Genomic DNA, 15467 nt, shown 5'->3' on the forward strand with positions numbered 1-15467 from the left:
GAAACGGGATGAGCACTCCATCCAGATCTAGTGGGTAATAATTAAAGATCATTGTAAAAAGTCATTAAGCTTAAGGAACGTGCGCTCATTGTTGGATGGGTCAACATCATGACTTGGATTTCTGTAGTAACTTGCGACCTTGATTTTTTGTGGAAGGAGAGATGAGTACACTTCCCACTTCAATTAGGTGCCGGTGAAAATAATCTTCACATATCACTGTCCCTACCTGCTTTTTTATAGATATCAAGTTGCTCTTTTTCCTTTCCCTGCTCTTGCAAACGTCTTGAAACATACAAATTTTCTGTTTGGGTCGGCGATTTTATATTCACCATGAGAGGAAACAAACAATCGACAGCCATTGTTGTCAAACAGAAAACATGCCCTCCCTTTATTTTTTTCCCTCCTTGTCCTTTAGACCCCCTCCACCTTTGAGAAAGACGAGAAAAAGGGTGATGGCAAAGGGGAGGATGAATTGACAGGAGGGTTTCTTTTTGGTTATCTATACTTAATGTCCAAAAGTGCTGTCTCCCTTCAATTTGTGTGGATGTGCTTTTGAAGCTTCTTAGAAGGTTGCAAGTTATTTAGCATGAATCATGTCTATGTTGATTTGATTTGCAGATTATTACCATGTGTACATGATGATATGATCTTTGTTTTATACGAGCCTTGCTATTGATTTGACGGCAAAAAATTACCCTAATTACTTCTCAAGTTGTAAGCTTTTAGATACCAAATGATGCCTAATCATATACACAAAATGGAAAGACATGAATTTATACCTTGTGAACCAACCCAATCAATTATTTGTCTATCTTTAATGATAAATTAGACCAATCTCAGATATTTTATTATTGACATGAATGCAGTGGAGGACTATGACAGCGAGGGTCAATTTCCAGAGGAACAGTTAAAAAAGAAAACAAAAAAGCTCACGCTACTTTCATCCAGAATAAGCCAATAATGAGCCACCTATGACTTTTGTAGGTACCATCTGATCCTCTAGCCTATACAGCATATACGCAACAGTTCTTAGAATATGATATGGCTGAATTGGGGTTCTGATCCATTTTGCCAAATCCATTGGTTAGGAACTTGGCACCCGATTAAATTATATGACAAAGGCCTTGAAGAAGTTCTCAATTTGACACTACCCGTATAAAAAAAATAAAAGGACAATATGGCAGGAGTTCATGTCGTAGCGTTGGTATGACAAAATAATCATTGTCTGTGTAGAAACGAAGTGGGATTCGTACGTATTAGTGCAGGGTATGGTATATATTTGACTAGGACTTCAACTATGATAGGTTGAGTTTCTCTTAGTTTTGAATCTTGGTGATGATTTCTCTATATGAAAATACAGGTGCCCCACAAAATGGGAGAATTATATTCAAGAACAACTAGAGTTGTCTTTTCTGCTACAACAGTTCCATGTCTAGCTGTATGATCTTAAACTAAAAGGTCAAATTAGAAATTTACGTATATTTACGATTCTACCACTGCCAGTTCAGAGCACTGATAGAGAGAGAGAAATGATTTGGTCAAATTCAGCGGTCTTGTCCTTTGCCTTAAATTTGGGGCTTTTCTCTGACTGTTTTGGTGGTCGATGGTGGAGAGAGAGGAGGTGGTATCCATTTGACTGTTCTGTTCATGAAGATTTTATTTTATTTTTCCTTTTCTTTTTAAATCTGAAGTGAAAGTGAAATAAAAATATAATAATAAGCATGAATTCCGGCAATTCTCTTTGTCAGGCTTGTGGTGTGTTGACTGATGCTGTGTGCATCATGAGCTAGCTCTTCCAGAAAGGCTGAACAGACAAACCTGTCTATCTGCTGAACAGACTATGTGTTCCCATGGAGGATAGAACTGAGGTTTTAACCTGAGACCCTTGTCATCTGCATCGGGTCGCCGTAGACATTATTTTGAGTTCAATTGATTCGTTAAAACTATGACATAATGTTGAATGCATACTAATAAACTGATGACAAATAGATTGCTTCATTGTTTATGCACCATTTACATGAACTAGCAGTACTGACATCCCACCAAAATGCTGAGCTTAAACTATTAATTGGCATTCAAACCAAACATCAAACTAGGAAAAGGAGCTTTCTCCAATACTGATAACACTGATCTGCTTGACTGAGGGCTCTTCAATCTGCTAAGGCGTCGGTTGTTTCCTCTGCGAGGCGCGTCACGAGCACAGGACAGCCGTTTTTCAATCGCGAAAAGAGCGCCCACTTCTCTAGAGTTGAGTCGGGGTCAAGGACCCTCCACCTATAAAAGATTCGTGGATTAACCAGTTAATTTCCGTGCAATCGCAGATATGAGGCCTGTGGTGAGGGAGAACTCACTTGTAGGTGGTGACAAGCCGGTGGAGGAAGACCAGCATCATGGCCTTAGCCATATTCATTCCCAGACAAGTCCTTCCCCCAGCGCCGAAACCTAAGAAGCTGTATGGTAATTTCGACTCATCCTATTGTGACACAAAGGAGGATTGGATCATCAATTAGCATAAAAGCAGAAATTTAAGGATCGTAACCCCTTTCTTCTGCATCTCTTATAACCAGAACTGAGGTAGAAACATAGAGGATTACATCGAATCTGGAGGGATTGAACTCAAAGGGGTTGTCATGAACCGCAGGATCAAAATGTACAGATTTCGCATTGACATTGACATTCCATCCTCTCTTGATTTTATATCCTGCAAATTGGCAAAAAAAGTATGTAGGTAGATTTTCAGTTGAAAAATATTCTCTTAAAATGACTTGAGCGAGTTTCGGGCTTCGAAATATGGACAACCTTCGATATTGCAGTCCTGAAGCACCAGCCTTGGAAACCACGGCACCACAGATGCCATCCTCAAGGATTCCTTGACGACCTGCTTCGAACCACTAGTTAGTACATTTATGGTGTGTCACTGTGATAACTAACGAGGGGGAACTCTTAGGAGGAAAGCCAGTAACATAATGCACAGAACCTTCCACATGTACCTTGGAAGCATACGACATCTCGCCAATGTCTTCTAGTTTCAGAAATGGCCTTCCTGACATTTTCTTTGCGAAGCATACTTGTTCAGCCTGCTCAACCAGAATGCCCCTTGTAAGTTAATCCTCAATGCCAACATTGATGTCGGTCATCGCTCAGAATTGATTCGAAACTTGAGAAGCATTCTAGTTAGTGCTATTTTGTCACTTACTCTTAGTTTGTCTAAAACTGTTTCGTTCTCACCCAAGAACTTCACCATCCAAGTTATAGCACTTGCTGTCGTATCATGACCTGCAAGAAATTTCTCCTCAGCAGGTGAAATAATATCCAAGTGTTTTGTAAAGTTGAATCGATCATGACTGACCGGTTAATGCAGCAAATTGACGTCTCAGAAAATGAGGAGCAGAGAAGGGCTTATTATGATGACTTAAAACCGGAAATGGCACCTTCCTCAAAAGAATTTGTTCACAAGTTCTGGACGAAAGTATTGGGTCATCCTTGATTTTCCTTTTGCTGTCTTTAGTTCTTTTTATTCTTGCCAAGGGGTGAAGATGCGGATCGGTGCAATAAAATTTTTGGTTATAGCAAGATCGTCTCACCTGCAATTATCATTGTCAAGATGTTATCTTTTATCTCTCCAGTGGTTAGCTTTGGATCTTTCTTGCACTCTGTTTCATCGTCATTTGAGAGCAGGTAATTCAGGCAATCCTCGTGAGAAGTTCTTGCGAGTCTTCTTTGAGTAATCAAAGTCTCCAATGCACTCATAATTCGCTCTCTGGCCTGCATATTACTCACCATAATAAGCTCGAACTGCTAAAAAATACTTCCAAATTCAAAGCATGGGATAGCGAGATGACTTGTTTTTCTTAGCCAAAGTGTAGATATCAAGGCATAATCGGAAAATGGGGATGTTGGCTCGATCAGTGGCATCATATGACTATGTTCCCCTACGAGTCGATTTTTGTCCGCAACAGAATCATATATGAAAAATAGACGCTCTAGGATTTGAGGCTACCTCAATGCCTCTTTGGAATCTAGTCCTGGGTAACCTTAGCGGGAACGCGAGCATAGCTTTGCAAACTATACTGACGTCCTCCTGCAACATTTCAAGCTGGCGTCCGCTCTCTAGACTCAGCAACATCCTGCACATTATTTTGAAAGTGATCTGCACCAAAAAATCAGCAAGAACATCAATCTGACTTAAAAAGGTCGCGAGTTCAGCCAATCATGTGCCAAGAAACCACAGTATCTCGGATCACAAGAGTCCCGTCCAGCTCAAGCTCTTCTCAATAATCAAAGTTTCTCATAATATCCTCTGCAAACAATAAATTTACCTTGAGTGCTTCATTGAGAACGACCACGGTTCCTCTGTGTTCCCAGTCATCTAGAGACTTCACGATCAGTACATCAAATTGTTGGATGAACGCTGATAGTGAGCATGTGGAGAAAAAGTTGTTCAGATGTCCGCGGACATGCCTGTGCTGTTGATGGGATGCGCACAGTAGGCTTTGATTGCCCACTAACTGTGCTATTGACCTTATGTATCTCTTGGTGAATTTCCCCGAATCATTATTTAGGATCATCTTGGCCGATGTGGCAGTCGAGACGAAAACATGGGTCTCTCCAAAGATGTTCGTCTTGAAGCATCTTCCACACCTGCAAAAAATTTGGTCGCCATCTTTAATTCCGAAAGAGAAGTCACGTTTTGGAGCTCGATGCAGTCTCCTGCTATGATAGAATGAACTAAGCACACTACTGAAGTGGGCGACGCGCATTCACGCAAAACCATCCGACCAACAATTTGTAGCCACTGTGATCTGGACTATTCCAATCTATCATCTCTGATGGTATTGTAAGGTTTCTAAGCTATCAGAATGTCGAGGTCAACTGTGAATCATTATCCCAGGACCTTCCGCATTGTGGCTGTACATCGAGAAGACAAGTTACCGAGACTCTTCTTTTTATGAAGCCATGCGCCGGTAAGTTGTCAGAAGAGCTCCACAGAGAAATATCGAATCAAGCACTAGGTGTATGAATACGAATAAAACGAGTAAGTAGCGACGGTCGATTTGCATGCATATACAAACTAGCAGTAGCATCTCCATTTTTGCATCACATGTTCACCAGAATGTGCTCTTCTTCAGTGTCATGAACAGAAACTTCCTGTCATATTTCATTAAAGTAGGGACTGAAAAAGACATGGCGATTACTAAAGCTGCGTTTGGCAATTTACTAAATGATAACAATTTCTATTATTTTATTTCCGGAAGTAGATTTGTAACAGAAATTTCTTTGGTAAAATTTTTATTCCCGGAAACAATTTTTTTTTTTTAGAAGTAGATTTGGAATAGAATTAAGAAGTAAAAATAAGTTAATTTTTTGTTCTCGGAAACAATTCTAGAATCAAGTCAATCCATTTTTTTTTTCAATTTTCTCTTCTTTCTTCTTGTTCTTCTTTCCTCTTTCTCCTTCTTCAAACGCCATCGCCATTGTCGCCATCATCCATCGCCGGCGACCGGTCTGGCAAGCTTGCTAGAGGCTTGCCAAGCAGGACGAGGTCTAGCGAGCTCGCCGGAAGTGTGCCTAGCCGCCGATGAGGCTCAGCCTAGCCACTAGCGAGGCTCCTCACCCAAGCATCCCTGGCCACTGGTGAGCCTCGTGTGGACCAGGGCGCAAGGCTGCTCGCCTAGCCAAGGCTCAGCCAATGAGGCATGGTCTTGCCGAAGGTTGGTGACACTCCGACAAGGTTGCGGGCCCTCATTTGGCCGGTTGCTAGTCATCCCAAGGCTTGCAACTGGCAACCCTTGAAGAAATAAGAGAAAGCAAAGAAAAAAAAAAAAGTAAAAGAAAATCATTTGGATTAGAAATTTTTAGAACGTACCAAACACAATTCTATTTTGAGAATAAAAATTTTAGACAGTTATCAAATAAATAAAATGCTTAAAATTTATTTTCGGGAGTATAATAAAAAAAAATCATTTTGATAGAAAATAATTTCTAAGATAGTAGAATGGTTACCAAACGGATTCTAAGATAGTAGAAAGCAAAGGAATTCATCTTACTTTACTATGGTCATGTTGATCAATGTTCAAGACTAGCATGCCACATGAAAAGCGAAAAAAATCCGAGAGGTAATATCTTTTCAGGCGTCATGATGGATTCCATCATCTAGTTGAATATACACAAATAAGAAGTGCTTCCCTTACCGGAGGCGACGGCTCTCAACAAAGTCATAAAATCCTCTGCCACTTTTGATGGCAGCCATAAACTGAAGTGTCTCTCCAATCAGAGGCAGTCCTAGACTTCCGGGAGGGACATCAACCTCGAACTCCTCATAATCTCTCCGCCGCCGGACCGTCCCACCGACCCATACATCATCACAAGCACGTAGCCGCCAAGAACGAGGGCGGCGCAGAAGCAAAGGCAAGCCCAGGCATGATACAGAGGAAGAAGCATGCTTGCTCTCCCTTCTTTTCTGTACTCTGCTGACACAATGCAACGAGGCCTTGAGACTGCCCAGTTAACATTGTTTCTTCAACCTAAAGATCTCAGCGTTCTACAGCAGGAGGACACGCGTGCGGTTGAGAGAGGGGTTGTTGAAGGCTGGGGTTGCTCCTCATGCAGTGCTTGACGTAATAAGTCCACTGAACTCCACTTCCACAATAAGCCAAAGCTTATCTTGGCCCCTTCTGAACCTTTTCTTGGTCAACTTGGGAGGTATAATATCAGAGCAAAGCATGATGAAGTGGCGAAAAGATCGAAAGGTTCTTTGCTTGAATGAGTACGTTCCAGAAGGTGAAGCAGAAGAGACGCTTTGTACGACCCAGCTGAGTCGATGGTGATTCATGACGTTTCCAATTATTACATGACCCACCTTCTTAAATCAAGAAATTCCCAATTGCGAAGTGGCTTTTTTGATTGTGAACGAAGATTTAGGAAGAGAGGCAGAAAACCATTGGAGCTTATTTGCCATTTCATCACCCACATCATATATTGCTTTTACTGCTCTTCTTTGTTCTCAGAAGCAAGCAGCTCTTTCTGTCTTCTATTATTATATAATTATTATTATTCTGTTTTCATTTGAACAGAGTGGAGCTCTTGAGAGCCTTCCAGTCAATGACCAATATTTTAATTTTAAGAAAAATTAGAGTGCCTTTAAATGCTAATTTATATATATATATATATATATTTTTTAAAATAAGGTGTTATTTTAAATAAAAATAATAAATACAATGCAAATCCTAAAGTTTGTCAAGGTACAATCAAGTTTAAACTTTTAGTTAAGAAGTGATAATGTGAAAGATAGAAATGGAGACAATTATGTATATTTTTCAATTTATAAAATAAAGAATACATCATCAACCTATATAGGCTTTATGAGATGACTATTTAAGATAATAAAATCAAAATATAAAGAGATATAATAATCAACATTAATATTATAATTGTCTTTAATATAGGTAATTACTTTATAGAAGTCTTTAAAATCTTTTAATATGTCCTAAAACTTGTTCAAATAATACACTCGAGTCTTATATTGATTTTATCTAGTTTAACTAATAAAAAATTGCTTGTTCTTCCAGTATGTTTTAAGGACACGTGATGCTAATGCTGATGCCAAAAAGTTGGCAACCCACAAGAAATGAAATAAATCTTGATGAGTAACTCAAATAAGAGTTGGTAACTCTAAACTAGTTGGTACATAACTCAAATAAAGTAGGTACAAAAGTAGTAGCTGTAATAAAATTTGATGGGTAAAATTAAGAAAACAATCCTAAACTTATTGTAAATTTTTCTAATTGAATTCCAAACCGATACTTTTTTTTTTTTTATTTTTAATTTTAGTCTTTTTAAACCTTTTGATGATTGACTAGAGGCTATGGCTAGCGAGGCCTAGCCATCGCTTTCGCCCTTGCCAACGAGGTCAAATTTGGCCCTCACCATCACTTGCCCTCACCCTCATTGAGCTCGCTCCCGAAGAGGGTGAGCTCAAATTTGGTCAAACAGGTTTAAAATGTTTAGGACTAAATTAGTAAAAAAATAATTTAGATTGAAATTGGAAAAATTTACAATAGGTTTATGACTATTTTGATAATTTTCCCAAATTTGATGAATCATTACAAAAGTTAGGTTCTTAGAATCCATCAAATAAATAATAATAGGTGGTTCATAATAAGAAATGATAATTTGGAACTAATCGCTAACTTCATGAAAAAAAATTAGTAACTCGTTCGAATTAATTTTGATAATTTCATATAAAAGTTGGCGACTTTGATATGTTTATTCGAGAGAAAGTAAGAATATCCGATTGAAAGTTATAGTGGATGCGGGTTGTATAAAAAAAAAAAATTTGTGAAACTATTAGCAATTTATAAATAATCAAATAAATGTTTTGGTAAATCTAATATAAGAATTTCCAATGTTTGTATAAAATTAACATCCAATTTATTTTTTAAAAAATTAGGAAATTTTAGTGGGCTCAATCCGGTTTTTAGTGGGCCGAGTCCAAGGTCGTGCGCGAGGCGGTCTAACGAACCGACTCTGCCAAAAAAAGAAGAAGGAAAAATCTTCTTCTTCTCCAAGTTATACCCGTAAACCTCATAAACCCTGGCATGGCTTAAACCCTCCATTTCCAACACCATTGACATCCCCTTAAATTCCACGGAACTTCACTGCAGAAGAATCGAGAATGTTCCGCTCGCCAGAGGCAAACGTCCCCTCCTCCAGAACCATCCTCTCCGTGGCCGCGTCGGTCACTTTCTCGGCCCTCGCCCTCCGCCTGCTCGACAGGATTCCCGCCGCCGCCGAGTACTGCCTCCTCTCGCGCCTCCGGGTCCTGTCCGCGAGGCTGTCGCCTCGGCTCACCGTGGTCATCAAGGACTCCGACGGGCTCACCCCGAACCGGATGTTTGAAGCCTCCCACCTTTACTTGGGCGCCAAGCTATCCCCATCCACCAAGAGGATCGACGTGCACAAGCCGCTCCAGGAGGAGGAGCTGGTCCTCAGGATGGACGCGGACCAGGAGCTGGTGGACTTGTTCATGGGTGCGGAGTTGAAGTGGGTCTTGATGTCCTCGACTCACGAGAACTTGGCATCCGAGGGTAAAGTGTCGGGAGACCGAGGGGCGTTGAAGGCGGAAACGAAGTACTTCGAGCTCAGTTTTCACAAGAAGCACAGGGAAATGGTGCTTAAATCTACTTGCCCTGGATTTTACGCAAGGCAAAGGAAATTAAGGAAGGGAGGAAGACGGTGAAGCTTCATACGGTGGATTACAATGGACCGGACTATTGGGGGTCCATCAATCTCAATCATCCTGCAACTTTCGATACCATGGCGATGGACCCTGAGATGAAGGTGGCCTTGATGGATGACCTTGATCAATTTGTTGCAGGGAGGGAGTACTATAAACGCGTGGGAAGGGCATGGAAGCGAGGGTATCTGTTGTATGGGCCGCCTGGGACGGGGAAATCGAGCCTGGTAGCCGCCATGGCGAACTATCTTAAGTACGACGTGTATGATCTGGACTTGAGTGAAGTACAGTGCAATTCTGATTTGAGGAGGTTGCTGATTGGAACTGGTAACCGGTCAATTATAGTGATCGAGGACATCGATTGCTCAAAGGAGTCCAAAACTTTAGATGAGGAGAAGGTAAGATTTTATTTTTACTTTGTTCTCTCGGAGATGCATTTTGGGGTGCATACATGCTTTGGTTTTTGTCTGTCAATTTCGAATGCTCAGTATATGTAGACCACCTTCCAATTTGTTCTGTTCGTTTATACAGGTAGAAGTTTAGTCTGTGGATCTGTGTATAGGGATTGTCTTTTGGTGAAAACTAGAAGGATTTTGGATAAAATTTTCCTTCACAACACACTTGACAGGCACGAAAATTCACGTACTTTAGACACATAAGTGAAGCTTAGAGTTTGATTGCGCTTTGGCTTTTGCAGATTACTCTATCAGGGTTGCTCAATTTCATCGATGGCCTTTGGTCGTGCTGTGGAGACGAACGCATCATCGTATTCACCACAAACCACAGGGAACGCCTTGATCCGGCGTTACTGAGACCTGGTCGCATGGACCTGCACATCCACATGTCTTATTGCTCTTTCAGCGGTTTCAAGACACTGGCATCTAACTACCTGGGGATTCAGGATCATCCACTGTTCGAAAAGGTCGAGGAGTTACTGAAGGTGGTTCAAGCGACACCTGCTGAAATTGCAGGCGAGCTCATGAAGACTAAGCATCCGGATTTCGCACTTCAAGGCCTGATCAAGTTTCTCCATTGCAGAACTCCATAGGAAATGTTGGAAATGTCTATTACCGAAAAAGAAATCCAAGACAGAATGATGAGCCTTAGTTATTCAGATAAGACAGCATTTTTGTCCATTTTCCAAAAATCAAATTGACCAGATTAACTTGCTGCATTTTATGCACATGTATTCTCACAAAAATTGAGAGGGCACATGAAGCTGCTCCTCCTACCTATGCATGAGGAATTGTATAGAACAAGAAAATGAGAACGATAGCTACTTCATAAACAGTTGGTAGGTAGAAAAGCAGTTTCACCCTCAAGACACTGAAAGAGACGAATACTGTTCAGAGCATGTCCCTCGAGGTTATAAGAGAGACAACTTTACATTGCCCTAGAGGAGACGGTGCTTCAAATTCTCTTAGTACCCTTCTTTTGGCTCTGCATCACCATCTTCTCCAGTGATCCGAGAGAGTGCTAGTTTGTGAGTTCAAAATCAGCTTCAAAAAATGAATCGATATCCTTCTTTCTAGGGTTGACCCTCAAAATCTGAAAGGCAGGAATAATGGATTGCATGAACAAGCAATTGTTGGGCTCAAGCAAGAAATTAGATAAACTAGAAAATTGGTGGCCATAAGACGTATCGTTCCTAAGGGATACTGCAAATAGCATAGCTCACACTTCATCAGTGTACACATGGCCCAGAATGACGTGCAGATGGTTTACTTCTGAACGAGCATAATGAGATCATGTAACTTCCAGGAAACATGAGTATGTGTCACGTAATAAAAAAATTTAGCCAGCTCACTCGGCATTCCTTACAGGGAAAGGTTTAGGATATCTCTGAAGCTGCTCTTGGAGTGGCTTAATATGAGCTTCATGAACATAAGCTTCCCCAAGTACAGCAGTTAGGTCACCAGGGACAAAGCCTGCAACATAAGAGATGTGGAGTTACAGAAGATCCAGGAAAAAATGTCATTTTCTTTTATCCGGGTTCGGTTGAGGGGTTACTGAACATGGTGGAAATCATGGAATTTCAAGTGCAATATATTCAGAATTTCCATGAGGGAGACAGAATGCATACTGCAGACATGAGCAATCAGGCAGGTCAAGAGAGCATAAGATGCTATATAATATGGAACGCCATGACCAACATCAGCAGATGCCCAGCATATTCGACAGGAAAGTTCTCCTTTCTCCACAGAAAACTGCACTTTGCCCAGAATCTTGGATTAGATTATTGTGTACATGTAGCAAGGAAGGAACAAGACAAGCGTCAAAGCACGTTTGAAGTCTGACCTGTGCAAATGTGTAACCAGGTGGACATTCTTCGACTTTTGGATCTGAGGGATCACATACTGAGAGGATGACTAGTGCATTATCCAATCTTTTGTTGATCTTGTCAATAATCATGAGCAACTCGTCAAACCCTCGGCCCTTGTACTCAGCACACACACCTTCAATTCTGCACATGCAAAATAAGTCAGCAATTTCAGCCAAAAGAAAAACAGTAAGTTAGCATTGGACAAAATAGAACATAATTATGTTATCTTCAACCAGACACTAACTGACCTTGCAGATAATTGTCTATGCTGAAATTTGAACATTGCATCCGAATCATCTTCTTCCCTATATGTCAAACTGCTTCAGGGAATTGTCAAGAATGATATTACATTGCATGGATTGACTCAAAGATGGTGCCTTCTGGTGGCCATGCACTTGCCTTTTAAGTTGTTCTCTGCCACCCCAAGTATGACCGATCATCTCCGGTGGAACCTGTGGACAACAGTATTTTTCTATCACCAATGTTTACAGAAGCAGATATTATATATTCGAACAAACAAATGTCCAAGTAGCCATGTATCCAAGACGGCACATCATGATACTTCTGGCCAGAATGGAAATAACCCAATGGAGTGACTTGTCAAAATCTTAAACACTCATTTTTAACAACCTATATAGGTGCAGAAACCTTAATTCAAACTCCACAAAGATTATGCCGACTGTCACAAGTGCCGTAACTCTAACCTTTGCACCAGCTGAACCACTGACAAACCAGAGGAGTTCTTCAACAATTTCACCCCATAGCAGCTCCTGCAATGACAAGAGTTGTAAGTTAAAGCCTGGCCTAGACTAAAGATCACATTGAAAAATGGCTAAAACATAGAACAGATGCACACCCCAGATCAATATCAAATACTTCCAATTGAGGACACATGGCTCAAACAGGAAATTTACGCAGCTACAGTGATTAAAACGTTATCAAAATCTTGTTGTCAAGAATAAAGCTTGTGAAAATGGTATTACAAAGTGGGTGTGCAAGCCACTAGAGAAGAGGAATAGAACCTTTCTCGTGGTAAAGAGAGGAAAAGATTTCCTAAGATTGAACCTCATCTGCAAAGTGTAAAAGAAGTACTCAGAAGTGCAATCCAAAAGAGCTAATGCAGTATCTAGTCAACTCAAGGAAAGATGGAACCCTAGGGAGTTGGGGAAAAAAAAGTACCTGACGGCTGAATATTGACAGAATGTCAGTCCCTCTCCTGTCAATTTTATGTTTCCCACTTGATATGATTTCTTGAATCAGATTCAAATACGCGAACTCCTCATGTCTCTCAAGAATCAGCTTTGGAGGAAGTCAAAGCTTCTGAAATTTGAAGCACAAAAAAAGTCGGCTGTTTTGCCTGATGCAGGGTGCTCCAATTGAGAATCCCTCACGCGAACATAGGTCACAAAGGAATGTCTAAAATCGTTTTCCACCATTGGAGGAGATGCGTACCATGGCCGAAACACAGACAAATCGATAGAGGGAATGAAGGTGTCACAGTCAACATGATCCTCAATCTCAGTAATATGTACAGCAACACAATCCGGAGCATTAAGTGCTTCCCTGTATCAAGATTCATCTATAAGTATGGCGCAATTGCAAAGTTCCTGTACCGGACACCAAGAAATACATCACCTCAGTAACTGGCCACCTCCTATGACAAAAACATTCTCTATTGCTGAACAATAGCGAGACGACGCAAGCAACTCAAGTGCTGATGCCCTGCTTCCACATAAAACAACATCTTCAGACAATTTAGTCTCCAACCTCCCAGAGCGGGTCAATACGACATTCAACCGCCCAGGTAGAGGCCGAAACTGGAGAGGGATGCTCTCCCAAGTCTTCCTACCCATCAATACTGCGTTCTTCTTTCTCGGATCCATGGTAGTAGATGTAAACTCCTTGAAGAACTGGAGATCCGAAGGCAACTTCCATGGCAGCTTCCCATCCTTCCCGATGCCCATGTCGCGAGTCGCAGCCACAACAACTTGGTAACTTCTCTTGCTCACGTCATGCACATCTGCATCTCCATCACCACCAATTTCACAAGCCACAACCGAATACTGCCAGCAGGAGGACCCGCACTTGGCTACAACATTACGAAGCCCAAACCAATTCGAGGATCTTGACACGAAATTGGTGATAAAGAAGCCAACTTTACGAGAAAATAGGGGAACCTGAAAGCAGAAAGCACACACTATGTGATCCTACAACTCCTTTACCAAACGAAAAGGACCATTTTGATTAAACATTCAACACTACCGATAAATGGGTAGGAATTTTCAAGCCGTTTTCTGTGCTCCTGCTACAATCTAAATAGAGCGCATTTTCAAGTCCGAGTTCTTTACCATTTCACACCACAATGTCGCAGTAGTTCCCAGGAAATCATAAGGTGCCTCTACACTAGTTACAAACATTGAGCTTGAACGTAAAGCGCGTAGTGACAATCAGATGTCGGGCGACACTGACCGAAGGCACGATAGCGTCGTTCAAATATAGAATTTCCACAGCCCGGAACACATCGGCAAAAGAATCTTCCACGCTCTGCTCCCAATTCCACAGCTCTCTCTCTCTCTCTCTCTCTCTCTCTCTCTCTCTCTCTCTCTCTCTGTCCTCGGCAAGTGTAAACGCCAGCAAAGGAGATCGTCAAGCTATGGATTTGTCACTAATTTCGCTAAATGATACACAACCCACGAACCGTTTTACACCCGCAAAAGAAAAAATGCAATCGCGCACGAGCGTCTCGAACGAGTGCCCAATGAACCGAGGGAATTAGAAGGAAAGGCAGGGATTACCATGGCAACGGAAGCGATGGGTACGCGGAAGGAAGGGAGACGAGATGCGTAGCCGCACGAGTTCTACTGTCTGATTCTGGGAAGCCGACCCGAGCATCGGGGGAGCTTGCGAGAGGGAGCGAGGTTGCACATGTGGCCGCAGCTGGACACGCTTCGAGTCTCTGCCAACGTTAAGGAAGTGAGCGACGTTCGTATTTTATTGACTTCGTGAAATTGTTGGAGGAGAGACCAACAGCGAAATTCGGAAGACCAAATTGTCCCTCCTTGCGAGATCATTTTAGCATCTTGCTTGTGATTTGTGCAAGTTTGATTTTCGGTGGATGCGCGAAGTTAGGATTTGAAGATTGACGGTTTTGAAAGAGTATACATTTGGAACAAGTACTTAGTAAATGAGTTCCATTGCGATGCTTCTCTTAGTCCTTACCCTGTTTGGGACTAACTTTTAGTATCGAGTTAAACCTTCATCCTGAACATAAGATTTTCTAGCCACAGTTTTTTATGCACAAGGATCCTCAAGAAGGCTGAGTGCAGAGCCTATTATTAGGATAATGTGCTATGTTATCATTCTAAGATCTCTAATATCATACAAAAATTTAAAGAAAAAAAGGAAAAATTAGCTTTGCATGGTTTGAACATATAAATACATGATTTTATTGCTTTGCCTCATAAGGAAAAGAAAAGGTAAGCAAGATTATGCCATCTTTTTTTAGCAACATATGGAAGCTTCCCAACCCCACCTTCTTCTTTCTTCTATATTTTCCGCAATGGTCGCAAAAATCCAAATGGGAGGATCTTGAATGCAGATTCTTGCTGTGGTTTTTTAGTAGACTGATAAGGACTAGACATTATCTAAGATTGAGACACAAATATAATTGATATGAAGGTGTAAAGTGATCTTTTAAAGATAAAACTCTGGTGTGAATTTGATATTATGATATGTAACTGATCTTTGAGTTAAAAGTGACTAGTTAAGTACCTTATGTTTATCCCATAAAAAAAAACAAAGTGACCGGGGAATATGTTTTAGTAATTTTCATATAGATTTAACAATAACCTACTCTGACAAAAGTTTCGTAACTCGACCAGTTGTTGCCATATCCAGCATACGTAGGTC

At 41.1% G+C, this 15467-nt stretch overlaps 2 protein-coding genes and 1 non-coding gene across 4 annotated transcripts; 1 reads left to right on the forward strand and 2 right to left on the reverse strand.

Moving 5' to 3' along the window:
• Window positions 1–1971: 1971 nt before the first annotated feature.
• LOC104448779 (abscisic acid 8'-hydroxylase 1) lies at window positions 1972–6534 on the reverse strand. 2 transcript variants are annotated; one of them, XM_010062673.3, is made up of 10 exons: window positions 6192–6534; window positions 4320–4641; window positions 4001–4150; window positions 3585–3765; window positions 3197–3276; window positions 2991–3077; window positions 2800–2878; window positions 2595–2701; window positions 2352–2473; window positions 1972–2274 (listed from the first exon to the last, which is right to left on the reverse strand). In XM_010062673.3, the coding sequence occupies exons 1-10, from the start codon at window positions 6248–6250 to the stop codon at window positions 2151–2153; spliced, it is 1311 nt and encodes a 436-aa protein (XP_010060975.2). In that variant the 5' UTR covers window positions 6251–6534; the 3' UTR covers window positions 1972–2150. The 2 variants fall into 2 exon arrangements, with proteins under 2 accessions (XP_010060975.2, XP_039170985.1); XM_039315051.1 differs by lacking the exon at window positions 6192–6534 and having other exon boundaries at window positions 4001–4127; window positions 4320–4521.
• A 2077-nt stretch (window positions 6535–8611) lies between these two features.
• On the forward strand, window positions 8612–10333 carry LOC104448781 (AAA-ATPase At3g50940). Its single transcript, XM_010062675.3, is given in 3 exon segments — window positions 8612–9176; window positions 9179–9633; window positions 9933–10333. Coding segments are annotated over 3 exon segments (1308 nt in total). The 5' UTR covers window positions 8612–8674; the 3' UTR covers window positions 10284–10333.
• Window positions 10327–14536, reverse strand: LOC104448780. Its single transcript, XR_005551779.1, has 11 exons — window positions 14354–14536; window positions 13194–13735; window positions 12738–13121; window positions 12581–12628; window positions 12263–12328; window positions 11958–12010; window positions 11807–11863; window positions 11534–11699; window positions 11319–11442; window positions 11057–11163; window positions 10327–10783 (listed from the first exon to the last, which is right to left on the reverse strand). It is a non-coding gene; the product is annotated as a putative bifunctional dihydrofolate reductase-thymidylate synthase (transcript).
• Window positions 14537–15467: the final 931 nt, after the last annotated feature.

The sequence above is a fragment of the Eucalyptus grandis genome, chromosome 6, assembly GCF_016545825.1.
Source record: "Eucalyptus grandis isolate ANBG69807.140 chromosome 6, ASM1654582v1, whole genome shotgun sequence".
NCBI classification, from domain to species: Eukaryota; Viridiplantae; Streptophyta; class Magnoliopsida; order Myrtales; family Myrtaceae; genus Eucalyptus; species Eucalyptus grandis.